A 17,551-nucleotide genomic window follows, 5' to 3' on the forward strand; every position below is an offset into this window, starting at 1 on the left:
TGGTGCTATAGAAATAAAGATTATTTTTATTTAACTGTATAGGAAAGCACAGCAGACTGTACGCTCTTAGAGAAGACTTTGCAGAACATTGTTTTCTTTTGCAAAGGTTCTCTATGTATAAGCATCCGTGCAGACTAACCCACTTTGATGTGTATACCTTTTGAGTTTATGAACACGAGCAGATCCAATCGCAGTCAGCACCTAGCTTAATTCTATTTATTCTAACATATTTTCTATACAAGTCTTTATCCTGGATTATAGGCACACCCCAGAGCATCTTTTTTATTTTAAATATGTGAATACATGTATATTTATGAAGTTATACAAAGCAGAATTTTGTTTATTACACATGAAAGTGATTTTGGTAAGTGCTGAAATATATGTAAGGCCCACAATGGTTACACAGTGTATACTCGGCTCCAAAACAGAAGTGGCATGAACAATGTTGTAAAACAATGCTACAAGGAGATCAATGTGCATTTCTTATACTATGCTATTTAGTTTAAATGCAATTACGGTATTATTATTATTTTTTTAAGCAATTATATTTAACATAATGAGGTATTACTTGGATATAGAAAAATTAAGTGGTGAAAAAGTTTTACCAATTGCCTATTAATCAGTATCAAGCTGTTGATATGATCACATGATCACAAGTTTGCGATTTGAATACATGCATTCACATGATAACTAGATGTACAAGGCCTTGCTCAATACAAGTGTATTGAGCGAGGTCGGACACATCTATTTGGAATGATGCTTTACGAATGCAAATTGCAAACTTACGGTTACATGACTGTCTGCTCCCAGCGACGACGAGTATCCTCACAGCACGCAGTATGCTCAATGGGAGGATTAACAAGTCTGCAGTCACATACAGTGACTGCAAACCTGTAGTCTATGGACAGACAACCGCTTTAAGATTAGACCACAGGAATGATCCTAATTATGACAGTAAGCCTGTTGGTTAATTAAGCCTGACTCCGGGCAGTAGCTGATGTGTTAGCTTTTTCCCCTATTAACTTTTAAATGTATGTTAATAGTCTATCAGGCTATTCAAATCTCCAATACTTTTGACTATCCCTTTCACAACCACAAACTTTGGAGGTAGCTTTGGGATGCAACACAATAAATAAACTATTGTTAAATAGACTGAAAGCGCTTCAGGGGAGAATATCACAGAGCAAACTAAGTGGGTCCAATAAACAAAGAATATATAGAGACTGGTAGCCGTCCAGTAAGACAGATACTAGCCCCAGATGGCACTCCAAGAGAGAATAAAAAAAAAAAAAAAAGCTAAGTAGATTTGATGAACAAAAAATGTATATAGTAATCTAGTAGCTGTCCAGTAAACAAATAAATAAATAAATAGATAACTAGCCCCAGATGGTGACAACACTATTAGCACACACTATTAGCTCCTCAGGGACCCTGAGGAAGAAGGCAGCTCTGCCTCTGAAACATGTTGGTCAGTTTCCTGGCTCTTGTGCTGCCCCATAGTTAGTGTGACCTCACATGCTCAGGGAGCTTGCTGGTTTTACTTTCACTTTCACAGACATCCAGGGAAAAGCTGCTGGCTGGAGCTTAAAGGGACACTGTCACCTGAATTTGGAGGGAACAATCTTCAGCCATGGAGGCGGGGTTTTGGGGTTTTTGATTCACCCTTTCCTTACCCGCTGGCTGCATGCTGGCTGCAATATTGGATTGAAGTTCATTCTCTGTCCTCCATAGTACACGCCTGCGCAAGGCAAGATTGCCTACCTGTCTTATTATAAAGGGGATTTGTGTGCTAATAGTGTTGTCACCATCTGGGGCTAGTTATCTATTTATTTATTTGTTTACTGGACGGCTACTAGATTACTATATACATTTTTTTGTTTATCGAATCTACTTAACTTTTTTTTTTCTATTCTCTTGGAGTGCCATCTGGGGCTAGTATTTAACTTATTGGACGGTTACCAGTCTCTATATATCCTTTGTTTATTGGACCCACTTAGTTTGCTCTATGATATTCTCCCCTGAAGGGCGGTCAGTCTATTTAACAATTGTCTATTTTTCTATTAGGATGACACCTACCCCTTATTGACCTTAGCAGCTGAGGGGATTCTAGTGGTGGCTTTCTGCTGCATGGTCAGGTAGCACTTGTGTGTTTTTGTATTTTCACAATAAATAAACTGTTTTTAGTTTTTTTGGGGGGGCTTTAGTTTTAAAGTGTGATTTATATGAAGGATGTAGGTATAACTATTGTATAAAATACAAAACTGCAGTGAATACTATGAAGAAGCACTGCTGTTATGATACTTCACATACACTATGTAATGAATAAGAAAAGAAGCTATGCCACTCTGATGCTTCACAGACAATATGAGTGTTTTCAGAAGGTACACTAGCTGAATAATGTATTGTCAATGTTGATGTCACAGCTAGTTTGGAACCGTAAAGTTTACATTGTGTTAGAGGCCAATTATCTTTTATGAAGCCACATGATCACTACACTTGTAGCATGCCATGACGCATTACTTTTTTCGGCCTTTAATGAAAGAACTATGCCAGGCCTTACCAGTGTGGCTTCTTTTGTGTACCATGAGCACATTTGGGCCGATGCATATTATCCCACAGATATCACATTTTAGTTTTCCGTTAGGAAGTCGAATACCTCCAACTCCGGTTAAGGCTTTGGTGCCTTGTCCGTTCAGTGAGCCATTCATTTTCTCCCCAGCAACATCAATCATTCGTAAATCTTCTGCACAGTCTTCTCCAATCATTTCACAGGTACGTCCGTTCTCCTCATCACTATGGGTCTCTACTTTTATATTGCCAGCTAAATGAGACAAAAACAGGTACAAAAAATCTCACTACCGCTTAGAAGCATTTTCAAAGTCAACATTTACATGTATTATTTTTCAATATAATAATTACATTGATAAAATGAAACAGCTTTTCATATAAAATAACTTATATGAAACATATTATGCAACATTAATTTAATTTCAAATGACTGCACAACACAAATGATGATTTGTTTCAATACAAATATGACAAGGGAGTTTAAGGGAAACTGTCAACAGATTCATTCTGTCCAAACCACTTCTATCATGGGAGAGACCTTTCAATCAACTGGAATGGGGTGGGGAGAAAACAGATATGGACCTCATTAGAGAAGCCAAGTCTCCCCTACACTCCCCGGCTGGCTATTCTATGTATGTTTACTCTGAGACTCCGCAGCATTTAACACGGTTTGGGCAGAATAAATTTGAGGACAGGTTCACTTTAAATATTATATAAAAGAAGTAATTTTATTAGTGCGTGATTGGCCATTGGGGTTGGTTCACACTTTATTTTCAGTCTGAGTGCGGTCCATAAAAAAACATACAGCACTTTGACCAATATTATTAATTCAATGAGGCAATGCAGATGAACAATTTATTTATTTTTTTCACTGACCGAATCTAATCGCAGCATGCACTAGTTGATGAGACTCACCCATTCATTTCTATGGTTGCGCAAAAAAGGATGGAATGCCATACTGAACCACAGTATTCCTTAACCTAGTAAACTGTAAATGGTCTTGTAAATTATTATGCTGGAAAAAAATGGATTGTATACCGATGACAAATAAGAATACAAAATTGTCCAAGTTTTCTAGATGAAACGGACGATTTATTATACAGTTTTGTGAACCTAGCTTTTTAGACCATTCTCGAGAAGAGACCAGGAAGTAGGATTGGGATTGGAGTTGCAGAGGATTGGTGAGGGTGAATTTTACTTCTTTTATTGTTTAGTCTGAGCTTTTCTTAAAAAAAACGTTTCCCCATAGATAACTCCTTTAAAGAGTAACTGTCATTTTAATTTTTATTTCATATATCAACAGTGCTCATCAAGATAAGAAATATTATAATATATCACATGAAAGTAATCTGCTTCATTCTTCGCCAGGACTATTCATTCATTTTCAAAATTCCCAATTCACTGGTAAAATCTGTATTCAGTGAAGACAGACTGTTACAATACTGAGATGGCAGCAGGTGCTAATAAGATTCTAAGTAGAAAAAGGGGTAGGAGAAGGTAGGAGCTCTGCCCTCTCCTGTATATAAAATCTTAGTAGTAACCGCCATCTCCTCTCTCCGTAATGTAACAATCTGTCTTCACTGAATACTGATTTTACCTGTGAATTGGGAATTTTGAAAATGATTATTCAGTCCTGGCGGTGAAAAGAGCAGATTTCTCTAATAAGATATATTACACAGTTTCTTATTTTCAAGTGTACTATTGATTTCTGGAACAAAAATTAGAACAATAGCCTCTCTTTAATGGTTTTCTATTGAGATACAGTACAACAATGCTTCACATTAACAGTTTTTGTTTGTTTGCTTCACAGACATGTTTTTATTATACATGCAAAAGGAGTAAACAGTTAAAAGCAGCATGATGATGACGCCTATCCATACATAACAAAAATCAATACCAAGCTAAATTCAGAAGAAATAAATATATATACGGCAGCGCATGCAAAACCTTACCGCAAAGTGCACACACACTCACTGTGCAGGAAATACTGCATGCTTACAGAATGTTAACCACGCCATGGTACGATGAAAATATACTTACGGGAAAATGATTTGAAAATGATAGCGTGTAAATCCCTAAACCGCTCAGCCTCACGTACAGCTGCAATAAAGAAGGCAAACAGGATGCTGGGTTGAACACGCCACAGTCAATACTTCATTGAAGTGGTGATACTGTTTGTCACAGTTAAAATGCCCTTAAAATATCGAGGTTGGGAAGACACAAATCGCTTATTCTAATATATTATGATATTTGTCTTATGTATATTATCACAAGATAAATGAGAAATCATAGTTCTTTCTAATCGGGACAAAGCTCGGCTAGGTAACCAGGGAAACACATATCATCAGTCTTTTGTCACAACATAGAAAAAATGCATCTCACCTTTTAGATTTCACTTAAAATACAAGGAAGTTTGTTCAAGCCTACGATTACTACACAAATATATTTTTACATAATTTTAAGGATATTCTTACTTTTTTGGTATGTAATTTCAATGTAGATTCATGATAAAGAAGGATAAGTAATACCTTAAAACTAAGAAGTTTTATATTATACAAGGGTAATAACACGGATAGCAATTACAAATAAGATAATGCTGGACCCTTGTATAGAGAATGTGGTTGTGCATGTAGCAATTCACACTATTCATACAGTATGTCAGCCTGTCGGACGCTCACCCCATTCACTCATGACGTCTTTTAGTAACGACTTGTACGCCACATAAAATAACAGTTTTGGATCATCAGTTTTTTGTAACACGGCACTGTGCTTCTGTTCCTGTCTGTTATTCCTCCAAGCTGATATGAAGAAATAGACAACTAGGTGTTACCATTCGTCTTGCTAAAGAGGTATATGCCTAGGCCATCTAACAGTATCAGCACCGCTTGAACGCTGTAAGGGGACACAGTCCCAACTAGTAGCTCTTTTTTGTCAATTTATTCGATGATTAGGAGGAAACAATGGAAGAACTGAACAAATAAGTAATAAGTAATAAGAAAAACATGATATCAAAAATACAATTATTTACTAAAACAAACATATCAGATGTGCTATCATTTCCTCTCCTTGCTGGAAGCTCCCCATAAATCTTTCAAAAGTGTTCCATCTCTCCCCCTCCCTTGATTTAAATGGCATGAATAACTCCAGGTCAAAAAAGATCAGTGTTTGCTCTTACTTTATTCCTAATGCTCCCCTAATGTTCTTTTTTTCTTTTTTTAACTCTGACATATGGTTCCAGAGATATAGGCATTTTATGGTCTTTAACAAGAGGGCTTTGCTCCCAGGGTAATAGTGCATAGCAGCCTGAAGACGCGCCCCCAGAGTATCCTGTGAGCCCCCTTGGCAGAGACCATAAAGTTCAACAGTAAATAAAAATTCACATATCTCTGGAACCGTATGCCGGATTAAAGAAAAAAAAAGCAGGAAACTCAGGAACAGCGGAATTAAAATAAGAGCAAATACAGGCTATTTTTGTCCTAGTTACAGATCCTCTTTAACCCCTTTACCCCCAAGGGTGGTTTGCACGTCAATGACCAGGCCAATTTTTACAATTCTGACCACTGTCCCTTTATGAGGTTATAACTCCGAAACGCTTCAACGGATCCTGGTGATTCTGACATTGTTTTCTCATGACATATTGTACTTCATGATAGTGGTAAAATTTCTTTGATAGTACCTGCGTTTATTTGTGAAAAAAACGGAAATTTGGCGAAAATTTTGAAAATTTCGCAATTTTCAAACTTTGAATTTTTATGCAATTAAATCACAGAGATATGTCACACAAAATACTTAATAAGTAACATTTCCCACATGTCTCCTTTACATCAGCATAATTTTGGAACCAATTTTTTTTTTTGTTAGGGAGTTATAAGGGTTAAAAGTTGACCAGCAATTTCTCATTTTTACAACACCATTTTTTTTTTAGGGACCACGTCTCATTTGAAGTCATTTTGAGGGGTCTATATGATAGAAAATGCCCAAGTGTGACACCATTCTAAAAACTGCACCACTCAAGGTGTTCAAAACCACATTCAAGAAGTTTATTAACCCTTCAGGTGTTTAATAGGAATTTTTGGAATGTTTAAATAAAAATGAACATTTAACTTTTTTACACAAAAAATTTACTTCAGCTCCAATTTGTTTTATTTTACCAAGGGTAACAGGAGAAATTGGACCCAAAAAGTTGTTGTCCAATTTGTCCTGAGTACGCTGATACCCCATATGTGGCAGTAAACCACTGTTTGGGCGCATGGGAGAGCTCGGAAGGGAAGGAGCGCTATTTGACTTTTCAATGCAAAATTGACAGGAATTGAGATGGGACGCCATGTTGCGTTTGGAGAGCCACTGATGTGCCTAAACATTGAAACCCCCCACAAGTGACACCATTTTGGAAAGTAGACCCCCTAAGGAACTTATCTGGATGTGTGGTGAGCACTTTGACCCACCAAGTGCTTCACAGAAGTTTATAATGCAGAACCGTAAAAATAAAAAATCATATTTTTTCACAAAAATTATATTTTTGCCCCCAATTTTTTATTTTTCCAAGGGTAAGAGAAGAAATTGGACCTCAAAAGTTGTTGTCCAATTTGTCCTGAGTACGCTGATACCCCATATGTGGCAGTAAACCACTGTTTGGGCGCATGGGAGAGCTCGGAAGGGAAGGAGCGCAGTTTGACTTTTCAATGCAAAATTGACAGAAATTGAGATGGGACGCCATGTTGCGTTTGGAGAGCCACTGATGTGCCTAAACATTGAAACCCCCCACAAGTGACACCATTTTGGAAAGTAGACCCCCTAAGGAACTTATCTAGAGGTATGGTGAGCACTTTGACCCACCAAGTGCTTCACAGAAGTTTATAATGCAGAACCGTAAAAATAAAAAATCATATTTTTTCACAAAAATTATATTTTTGCCCCCAATTTTTTATTTTTCCAAGGGTAAGAGAAGAAATTGGACCTCAAAAGTTGTTGTCCAATTTGTCCTGAGTACGCTGATACCCCATATGTGGCAGTAAACCACTGTTTGGGCGCATGGGAGAGCTCGGAAGGGAAGGAGCGCAGTTTGACTTTTCAATGCAAAATTGACAGAAATTGAGATGGGACGCCATGTTGCGTTTGGAGAGCCACTGATGTGCCTAAACATTGAAACCCCCCACAAGTGACACCATTTTGGAAAGTAGACCCCCTAAGGAACTTATCTAGAGGTATGGTGAGCACTTTGACCCACCAAGGGCTTCACAGAAGTTTATAATGCAAAGCCATAAAAATAAAACAAAATTTTTTTCCCACAAAAATTATTTTTTAGCCCCCAGTTTTGTATTTTCCCTAGGGTAACAGGAGAAATTGGACCCCAAAAGTTGTTGTCCAATTTGTCCTGAGTACGCTGATACCCCATATGTGGGGGGGAAGCACCGTTTGGGCGCATGGGAGGGTTCGGAAGGGAAGGAGCGCCATTTGGAATGCAGACTTAGATGGAATGGTCTGCAGGTGTCACATTGCGTTTGCAGAGCCCCTAATGTACCTAAACAGTAGAAACCCCCCACAAGTGACACCATTTTGGAAAGTAGACCCCCTAAGGAACTCATCTTGATGTGTTGTGAGAGCTTTGAACCCCCAAGTATTTCACTACAGTTTATAACGCAGAGCCATGCAAATAAAAAATATTTTTTTTTCCACAAAAATTATATTTTAGCTCCCAGTTTTGTATTTTTCCAAGGTTAGCAGGAGAAATTGGACCCTAAATGTGGTTGTCCAATTTGTCCTGAGTACGCTGATACCCCATATGTGGGGGGGAAGCACCGTTTGGGCGCATGGGAGGGTTCGGAAGGGAAGGAGCGCCATTTGGAATGCAGACTTAGATGGAATGGTCTGCAGGTGTCACATTGCGTTTGCAGAGCCCCTAATGTACCTAAACAGTAGAAACCCCCCACAAGTGACCCCATATTGGAAACTAGACCCCTCAATGAACTTATCTAGATGTGTTGTGAGAACTTTGAACCCCCAAGTGTTTCACTACAGTTTATAACGCAGAGCCGTGAAAATAAAAAATCTTTTTGTTTTCCCACAAAAATTATTTTTTAGCCCCCAGTTTTGTATTTTCCCAAGGGTAACAGGAGAAATTGGTCCACAAAAGTTGTTGTCCAATTTGTCCTGAGTACGCTGATACCCCATATGTTGGGGTAAACCCCTGTTTGGGCACACAGGAGAGCTCGGAAGGGAAGGAGCACTGTTTTACTTTTTCAACGCAGAATTGGCTGGAATTGAGATCGGACGCCATGTCGTGTTTGGAGAGCCCCTGATGTGCCGAAACAGTGGAAACCCCCCAATTATAACTGAAACCCTAATCTAAACACACCCCTAACCCTAATTCCAACGGTAACCCTAACCACACCTCTAACCCTGACACACCCCTAACCCTAATCCCAACCCTATTCCCAACTGTAAATGTAATCAAACCCTAACCCTAACTTTAGCCCCAACCCTAACTGTAGCCCCAACCCTAACCCTAACCCTAGCCCTAACCCTAGCCCTAACCCTAGCCCTAACCCTAACCCTAGCCCTAACCCTAGCCCTAACCCTAGCCCTAACCCTAGCCCTAGCCCTAGCCCTAACCCTAGCCCTAACCCTAGCCCTAGCCCTAGCCCTAACCCTAACCCTAGCCCTAGCCCTAACCCTAGCCCTAACCCTAGCCCTAACCCTAGCCCTAGCCCTAACCCTAGCCCTAACCCTAGCCCTAATGGGAAAATGGAAATAAATACATTTTTTTTTATTTTTCCCTAACTAAGGGGGTGATGAAGGGGGGTTTGATTTACTTTTATAGCGAGTTTTTTAGCGGATTTTTATGATTGGCAGCCGTCACACACTGAAAGACCCTTTTTATTGCAAAAAATATTTTTTGCAATACCACATTTTGAGAGCTATAATTTTTCCATATTTTGGTCCACAGAGTCATGTGAGGTCTTGTTTTTTGCGGGACGAGTTGACGTTTTTATTGAAAACATTTTTGGTCACGTGACATTTTTTGATCGCTTTTTATTCCGATTTTTGTGAGGAAGAATGACCAAAAGCCAGCTATTCATGAATTTCTATTGGGGGAGGCGTTTATACCGTTCCGCGTTTGGTAAAATTGATAAATCAGTTTTATTCTTCGGGTCAGTACGATTACAGCGATACCTCATTTATATCATTTTTTTATGGTTTGGCGCTTTTATACGATAAAAACTATTTTACAGAAAAAATAATTATTTTTGCATCGCTTTATTCTCAGGACTATAACTTTTTTATTTTTTTGCTGATGATGCTGTATGGCGGCTCTTTTTTTGCGGGACAATATGACGCTTTCAGCGGTACCATGGTTATTTATATCTGTCCTTTTGATCGCGTGTTATTCCACTTTTTGTTCGGCGGTATGATAATAAAGCGTTGTTTTTTGCCTCGTTTTTTTTTTTTTTTCTTACGGTGTTTACTGAAGGGGTTAACTAGTGGGACAGTTTTATAGGTCGGGTCGTTACGGACGCGGCGATACTAAATATGTGTACTTTTATTGGTTTTTTTTTATTTAGATGAAGAAATGTATTTATGGGAATAATATTTTTTTTTTTTTTTACATTATTTTGGAATATTTTTTTTTATTTTTTTTACACATTTGGAAAATTTTTTTTTTACTTTTTTACTTTGTCCCAGGGGGGGACATCACAGATCAGTGATCTGACAGTTTGCACAGCACTCTGTCAGATCACTGATCTGACTAGCAGCGCTGCAGGCTTCACAGTGCCTGCTCTGAGCAGGCTCTGTGAAGCCACCTCCCTCCCTGCAGGACCCGGATCCACGGCCATCTTGGATCCGGGGCTGGAGGGAGCAGGGAGGGAGGTGAGACCCTCGCAGCAACGCGATCACATCGCGTTGCTCCGGGGGTCTCAGGGAAGCCCGCAGGGAGCCCCCTCCCTGCGCGGTGCTTCCCTGCACCGCCGGCACATCGCGATCATCTTTGATCGCGGTGTGCCAGGGGTTAATGTGCCGGGGGCGGTCCGTGACCGCTCCTGGCACATAGTGCCGGATGTCAGCTGCGATAAGCAGCTGACACCCGGCCGCGATCGGCCGCGCTCCCCCCGTGAGCGCGGCCGATCGGCTATGACGTACTATCCCGTCCAGGGTCAGATAAGCCCAGGGCACCTCGACGGGATAGTACGTCTAAGGTCACAGAGGGGTTAAAAGTTAGTGTTTTTAACCCTTACTTGACTGATCGATTTTCAATTTTTGCGCTGTAAATACTTCTTCCCCTTTTTTCAAGAGGCATAACTTTTTTTGTTGAAATAGCAATATGATTGCTTGTTTTTTTACAGTTGTACTTTTGAATGACTGCATACGTTTTATTATATGATAAGCTGGAAAGTGCAAAAAACCCATAATTTTGCAATTGTTTTTCAAAGGTTTGCTTTTATTGCATTTATTATAAGGTACAATTGAATTGGATGTCGGATTCTCCAGGTCAGTACAATTATAGTGATATCAAACATGCATACTATCTTTTTTAATGAAGGGTCAAAAAAAAAATTGGAAGTTCATAAAAAAAAAAATTAACTTGCGTTGTCATTTTCCTAGACAACACCTTCAATTTTCAATTAATGGAGCTGTGGGAGCTTATTTTAACACCCTGAGTTGAAGTTTTTATTGATATCATTTTGGAGTAGATATGACGCTTTATTTGGTTCTTATTGCCTTTTTTGTGCTGATGCATTCCAACGCTAATAGATTGGGTCAATTTGAGTCCTCAACTTACGTACGAACGCTAGTTATAAATGTCACATGTGCAAAAAAAAGAAAAAAATTAACATACAGTTGGTACGGAAAAGTTTCAGACCCCTTTAAACTTTTCACTCTTTGTTTCATTGCAGCCATTTGGTAAATTCAAAAAAGTTCTTTTTTCTTCTCATTAATGTACCCTCTGCACCCCATCTTGACTGGAAAAAAAACGGAAATGTAGAAATTTTTGCAAATTTATTAAAAAATAAAAACTGAAATATCGCATGGTCATAAGTATTCAGACCCTTTGCTCAATATTGAGTAGAATATTGAGTAGAAGCACTCTTTTGAGTTAGTACGACCATGAGTATTCTTGGGAATGATGCAGCGAGTTTTTCACACTTGGATTTCTGCCATTCTTCCTTGCACATCCTCTCTAGTTCCGTCAGGTTGGATGGTGAACATTAGTGGACAGCCATTTTCAGGTCTCTCCAGAGATGCTCAATTGGGTTTAGGTCTGGGCTCTGGCTGGGCCAGTCAAGAATGGTCACAGCGTTGTTCTGAAGCCATTGTCTTGTTGGAAGGTGAACATTCGGCCAAGGTTGAGGTCCAGAGCACTCTTTAAGAGGTTTTTATCCAGGATATCTCTGTACTTGGCGCATTCATGTTTCCTTCAATGGCAACCAGTCATCCTGTCCCTGCAGCTGAAAAACACCCCCATAGCATGACGCTGCCACCACGTTTCATTGTTGGGATTGTATTGGGCAGCTGATGAGCAGTGCCTGGTTTTCTCCACACAAACCGCTTAGAATTATCACCAAAAAGGTCTATCTTCGTCTCATCAGACCAGAGAATCCTATTTCTCATAGTCATGTGTTGTTTTTTTAGCAAATTCTATGAGGGCTTTCATATGGTTTGCACTGAGGAGACGCCTCCGTCGGGTCATTGCCATAAAGGCCCGACTGGTGGAGGGCTGCAGTGATAGTTGACTTTGTGGAACTTTCTCCCATCTCCCTACTGCATCTCTGGAGCTCAGCCACAGTGATCTTGGGGTTCTTTTTTACCTCTCTCACCAAGGCTCTACTCCCATGATTGCTCAGATTGGCTGGTAGGCCAGGTCTAGGAAGACTTCTGGAGGTCCCAAACTTCTTCCATTAAAGGATTATGGAGGCCACTGTGTTTTTAAGAACCTTGAGTACTGCAGAAATTCTGTTGTAACCTTGGCCAGATCTATGCCTTGCCAGAATTCTGTCTCTGAGCTCCTTGTCCAGTTCCTTTTGATCTCATGATTCTCATTTGGTCTGACATGCACTGTGAGCTGTGAGGTCTTATATAGACAGGTGTGTGCCTTTCCAAATCAAGTCCTATCAGTTTAATTAAACACAGCTGGACTTCAATGAAGAAGTAGAACCATCTCAAGGAGGATTACAAGGGAATGGACAGCATGTGACTTAAATATGAGTGTCTGAGCAAAGGGTCTGAATACTTATGACCATGTGATATTTCAACTTTTCTTTTGGACTAAATTTGCAAACATTTCTGTTTTTTTCAGTTAAGATAAGGTGCAGAGTGTACATTAATGAGAAAAAAATGAACTTTTTTTGAATTCACCAAATGGCTGCAATGAAACAAAGAGTGAAAAATTGAAAGGGGTCTGAATACTTTCCATACCCACTGTCCCTCACCACTGAACTCTCTGTCCAGTATTCTTTCCGCCATCGCGCACCGCGTTTATGGCCTATTTAATATATACCAGGCTCTGGCCGCATCCAGGCTGGAGTTCATTGTGTATCATAAGGTTGTGTCATCATCACAACCTTATGATGCAAAGTAAGCTCCGGCATGGGCACAGCTAGAAGTCCTGGCTTATAGTGAAGAGGCTGGTGATGAGTCTTGCAATGGCGAAAGAAGAGGATCAGGATGGCGAGGTGAGTATTCTTTAGAAAGAAAATGAATACCTCTCCGACCTTTGTCTTTCCCCTATTGAATCATGACTTCTGGCTACATGTAAGATCCAGAGGTCACTGCATGTCATAAACACCTCTTATGATGCACAGTAATCTCAGAGGCCTCAATGTGGCTGTAAGTCCTGGCCTAGTGAAAGGCAGGAGGTGCAGCGTGCCCAATGACAGAAAGAAGAGAACCCGATGGCAAGCTGGTCACCATCTGGTCATGGTCATGGTCGGCATCTAGCATTTCCTGGCCCTGAGGTCACTTTGTGTCATAAGGCCGCAAAACTGACACCGCAATCTTATAATGCGCTGTAACCTCTGAGGCCTTGAATGCAGCTGCAAGTCCTGGTCAAAAAGGCCAGGAGACGCAGTGAGCCCAATGACAGAAAGAAAGAGGACCATATTGCGGGCAGCTAGCAGCCAGAGCTGTCATTGGTGAGATATTTTTTTATCCTGACCCTGTTCGATCTTGCATACGTATCCAAACAAACCTATAGCATGTATTTAGTTCTTAACCCGGGTACTGTCTGTAATTAATTTTATATTTTGACAGATTGGACGTTTACAGATGCAGCGATACCACAAATGTGTATTTTTTTATTATTTATTTTTTATTCATACCACCTTGGACTACATAACATTTTTTTGTGCCTTGAAAACTATTCATACCCTGTGAACTTTTCCACATTTTTTCAAATTACTCCCACAAATTTAAATGTACTTTATTGGGATTTTATGTACCGTAATATACCAACAGAAAGTAACAAGTAGTTGTGAAGTGTAAAGGAAATTATACATGGTTTTATAAACATTAAAAAAGTATAAATATGAAAATTGTAACGTTCATTTGTTTTCAGCCCCCAAATTAATCATTTGTAGCACCACCATTCACTGCAATTACTGGTGCAAGTCTTTTGAGGTATGTCTCTACCAGCTTTGCACTTTTAAAGACTGAAATATTTGCCCATTCTTCTTCGCACACTAGCTGAGTGAGATTGCATGGAGCGTCTGTGAGTAATTTTCAAGTACTGCCACAGATTCTCAATTGGATTTAGGTCTGGACTGCAACTGGGCCATGTAAACACATGAGTATGCTTTGATCTAAACCATCCATTGTAGCTCTGGCAGTATGATTAAGGTCGTTGTCTTGCTGCAAGGTGAACCTATGTCCCAGTAGACTGAGGACGCCATGTCGCATTTAAAGAGCCCCCAAAACAGCAGAAACCACCCACAAATTACCCTATTTTGTTAACTATACCCCTCAAGGAAATTACGTTTTCCCCCCTAAAATGTTAATTTAGCACCCAAATTTTTACCAGGAGAAAATGGACTACCCAATTTGTTGTGCAATTTCTCTTTAGCTTTCCGATGTCCATATGTGGGGGAAAAACACTGTTCACGCATACTGTTGAGAACAAAAAAAAAGAAGTGCTGTTTTACAAGGCAGACTTTGCTCGTATGGTTTTTGGGCACAATGCCGCATTTGTAGAGGCTTTGTATTGCCAGAAAACTAGTAACCCCCACCAATGACTCCATTTTGGAAACCATGCCTCTCAAGGAATTCATCTAGGGATGTGATGAGCATATCGAACCAGCTGGTGCTTCACATAATTTTTTTTAACATTGGTACGTGAAAATGGAAAATTACATTTTTAGCAGTATACGTATAGCCTAAGTGATGTACGAGCTACATACAGCAACACTGTACATTGTTTGGTGGCCGCTAAGTGAATACTGCAGAACATTCACTTCAATAGGATATAAAGCTCCAAATTCATCCACTAAAAAATGTATGAGGTTGCTGTGTTCCACTCATACATCACTTAGGTCCAGCCACTGCTGGAGCAGTTTTCAGTTGATAGGTGGGTGTACTGGTATTGAAACGCCAAAGGTCTCATATTGAAGAAGTATTCAGAAGATAATCAATGATTAGACCTGGAGAACGCCGTAGTGCATACTCCCGTCAGTAGCAGTGCCATACATGTTGACATTAGGTGTGGTTTAGGCACACTGAGGGGTTCAGAATTGGGGGTCATTTGGCTTTCTGAGCCTGAATTTTTTTGGAATTTATTATATATACTACTGGGAACATGGACAACTAATATTTTTCTGTTGACAAATGAAAAAATTACAGCAGGGCCCACCGTAGATTTTTGGCAGGATGATATGAAGTTTTTAGTGGTGCCATTTCAGAGTACATAACATTTTTTATTTGCTTTGTATTCCAAATTTAGAGAAACACAATGAACAAATAAAAAGCAATTCAGGATTTTTTTCTTTTTGTCTTTACCACATGAAAACAATTTTTATGGTAAAATACTGATGTACAGAAAAATTATTTTATTCCATCACCATATTCTGATAGATATAACTTTTTATTTTTCTGCTGAAAAAGCTGCCTCTGGGCTTGTTTTGTGCAAGATTTGTTGAAGATTTTGTTAGTACCATTTTGGACTACATAACATTTTTGGTTCGCTTTTTTCAATTTTTGGGTGGCAGATTGACCAAAAGCAGCAATGCATAAATGGGTTTATTTTATTTTGCGGTAAAAGTGCCATTATGATCACAGCAATCTTTACTTGCAATACATTTTCTTTGCGCTTTCTCTTTTATGTTTTAGATTTTTACAAACTTTGACTTATTTTTTACTTAGTCCCGACATGGGACATCAACTTTTTCTGCTCTGAACGCTGTACTAATATATAGCATTGCGTTTGCTTTGCAGGTTATTAGATCTGTCAATCACACACAGACAGGAGGTGTGTCAGGTCCTGCTCAAGGCAGGACATTACAGACCACCGTATTTGGATGACCCCGAGGCCACTATTTGGCCTGGGGTCATCATGAAGACTATGGGCACAATGTGATCGATATGTGATGATCGGAGGAAAGAGGGAGCCACCTTCCTCTGCTAAAGAAGATCAAAGCCGCTGTCACTATTCACAGTGCCATCAGACAGGTTAACAGGAGCTAGCACCACAGTTGTTATTGCAGGGTGTCAGCAACGATATATAGCTGGCACCCGCTGATGATATGTCTGACTGTATATTGTGCCTTTTGTCGATTGCATATTTTCATGTGCAGAAAAACACAGTTTATTTCACTTCCAGCAAAATGGATGAGATTTACGTACATCTCATAACAACTGTGATTTTTTAACACTGAGGAAATTGAACTGCCATACATTTTTTTAAAGCTGCAACATGTCAAGTTCTCTTTCAAATATGATGCACTTAATTTGCTGATTTTTTTGTTTTTTAGATTTTTTCTCATAGACGTGAATTGGATGCAGAAAATTTGAATATAAAAAAATCTGCAACATCAAAATCTCACCAAATACTCATTGCGGGAATGTAGCTTTAGAGAAAGACATCAATGAAATTGTAAGCTAACGAGTCTCATGTGCAGCAGGGTGGGAAATTGCACTTGCAACTCTGCTGCTTCTCTCCGTATTAGCTATCCGCTGCCTGCCTTCTGTGCCTGACTGACAGGTCTCAACTAGTGAAGAGTGAACGTGCATGGATAAGGTGTTATTGGAGCATGCTTGTGTGTTAACCGAGTGACTTCCGCATGCTCGAATAATAAGTTCAGGTCCCCACACCTACATTTCTCGAGGCTGTTCGACAGCCGCAACACATGCAGGGATTGCCTAACAAACAGATAATCCCTGCATGTCTTGCGGCTGTCGATCAGCTGTGAGACATGCAGCCATGGAGACTCAAACAAATTTTTCAAACACATCGAAGTCACTCGGTTAGCACATGAGCATGCTCGGATAACACCTTATCCATGCATGTTCGCTCATCACTAGAGATGAGCGAATATGTTTGGATAACGATCGCCAAACATAAATTCGGCACAAATATGGTACATTCGAATTCGTGATCAGTAACACAAGCATTTTTCTTAAAATCGGAAAAAGTAAGTAACATTCAGTAAAAGTGCAGGAAAATAATTGTGTTGCCACTAAAGTAAATAAAGAAATTAAAGTATTTTAAAGTAGATGATAGATAGATAGATAGATAGATAGATAGATAGATAGATAGATAGATAGATAGATAGATAGATAGATAGATAGACAGAAGCTGGCAATTGATGTGCTGCTTACAGTATAATCACAGCCCGACAGGTTAGAATTGGATTAGATTGGATAGATATATACACATAGGATACATACATATATAGATGTCAGTGATAAACACACACACATATATATACAGTACAGACCAAAAGTTTGGACACACCTCATTTAAAGATTTTTATGTATTTTCATGACTATGAAAATTGTA

General features: G+C 39.4%; 1 protein-coding gene across 5 annotated transcripts in view; it reads right to left on the reverse strand.

Annotated features, from left to right (window-relative positions):
- Positions 1-17,551, reverse strand: part of IKZF1 (IKAROS family zinc finger 1) — a 185,296-nt gene that overhangs the window by 45,103 nt on the left and 122,642 nt on the right. For 3 of the 5 annotated variants that reach the window (XM_069730348.1, XM_069730350.1, XM_069730349.1), the window contains one exon: positions 2,657-2,821. In XM_069730348.1, coding sequence (XP_069586449.1) covers positions 2,657-2,821 — 165 coding nt within the window. Of the gene's footprint in view, positions 1-2,656; positions 2,822-4,608; positions 5,017-17,551 lie in introns of those variants that run through there. The other 2 variants (XM_069730352.1, XM_069730351.1) reach the window with 2 other exon arrangements.

The sequence above is a fragment of the Ranitomeya imitator genome, chromosome 6, assembly GCF_032444005.1.
Source record: "Ranitomeya imitator isolate aRanImi1 chromosome 6, aRanImi1.pri, whole genome shotgun sequence".
In the NCBI taxonomy this organism is placed as follows: Eukaryota; Metazoa; Chordata; class Amphibia; order Anura; family Dendrobatidae; genus Ranitomeya; species Ranitomeya imitator.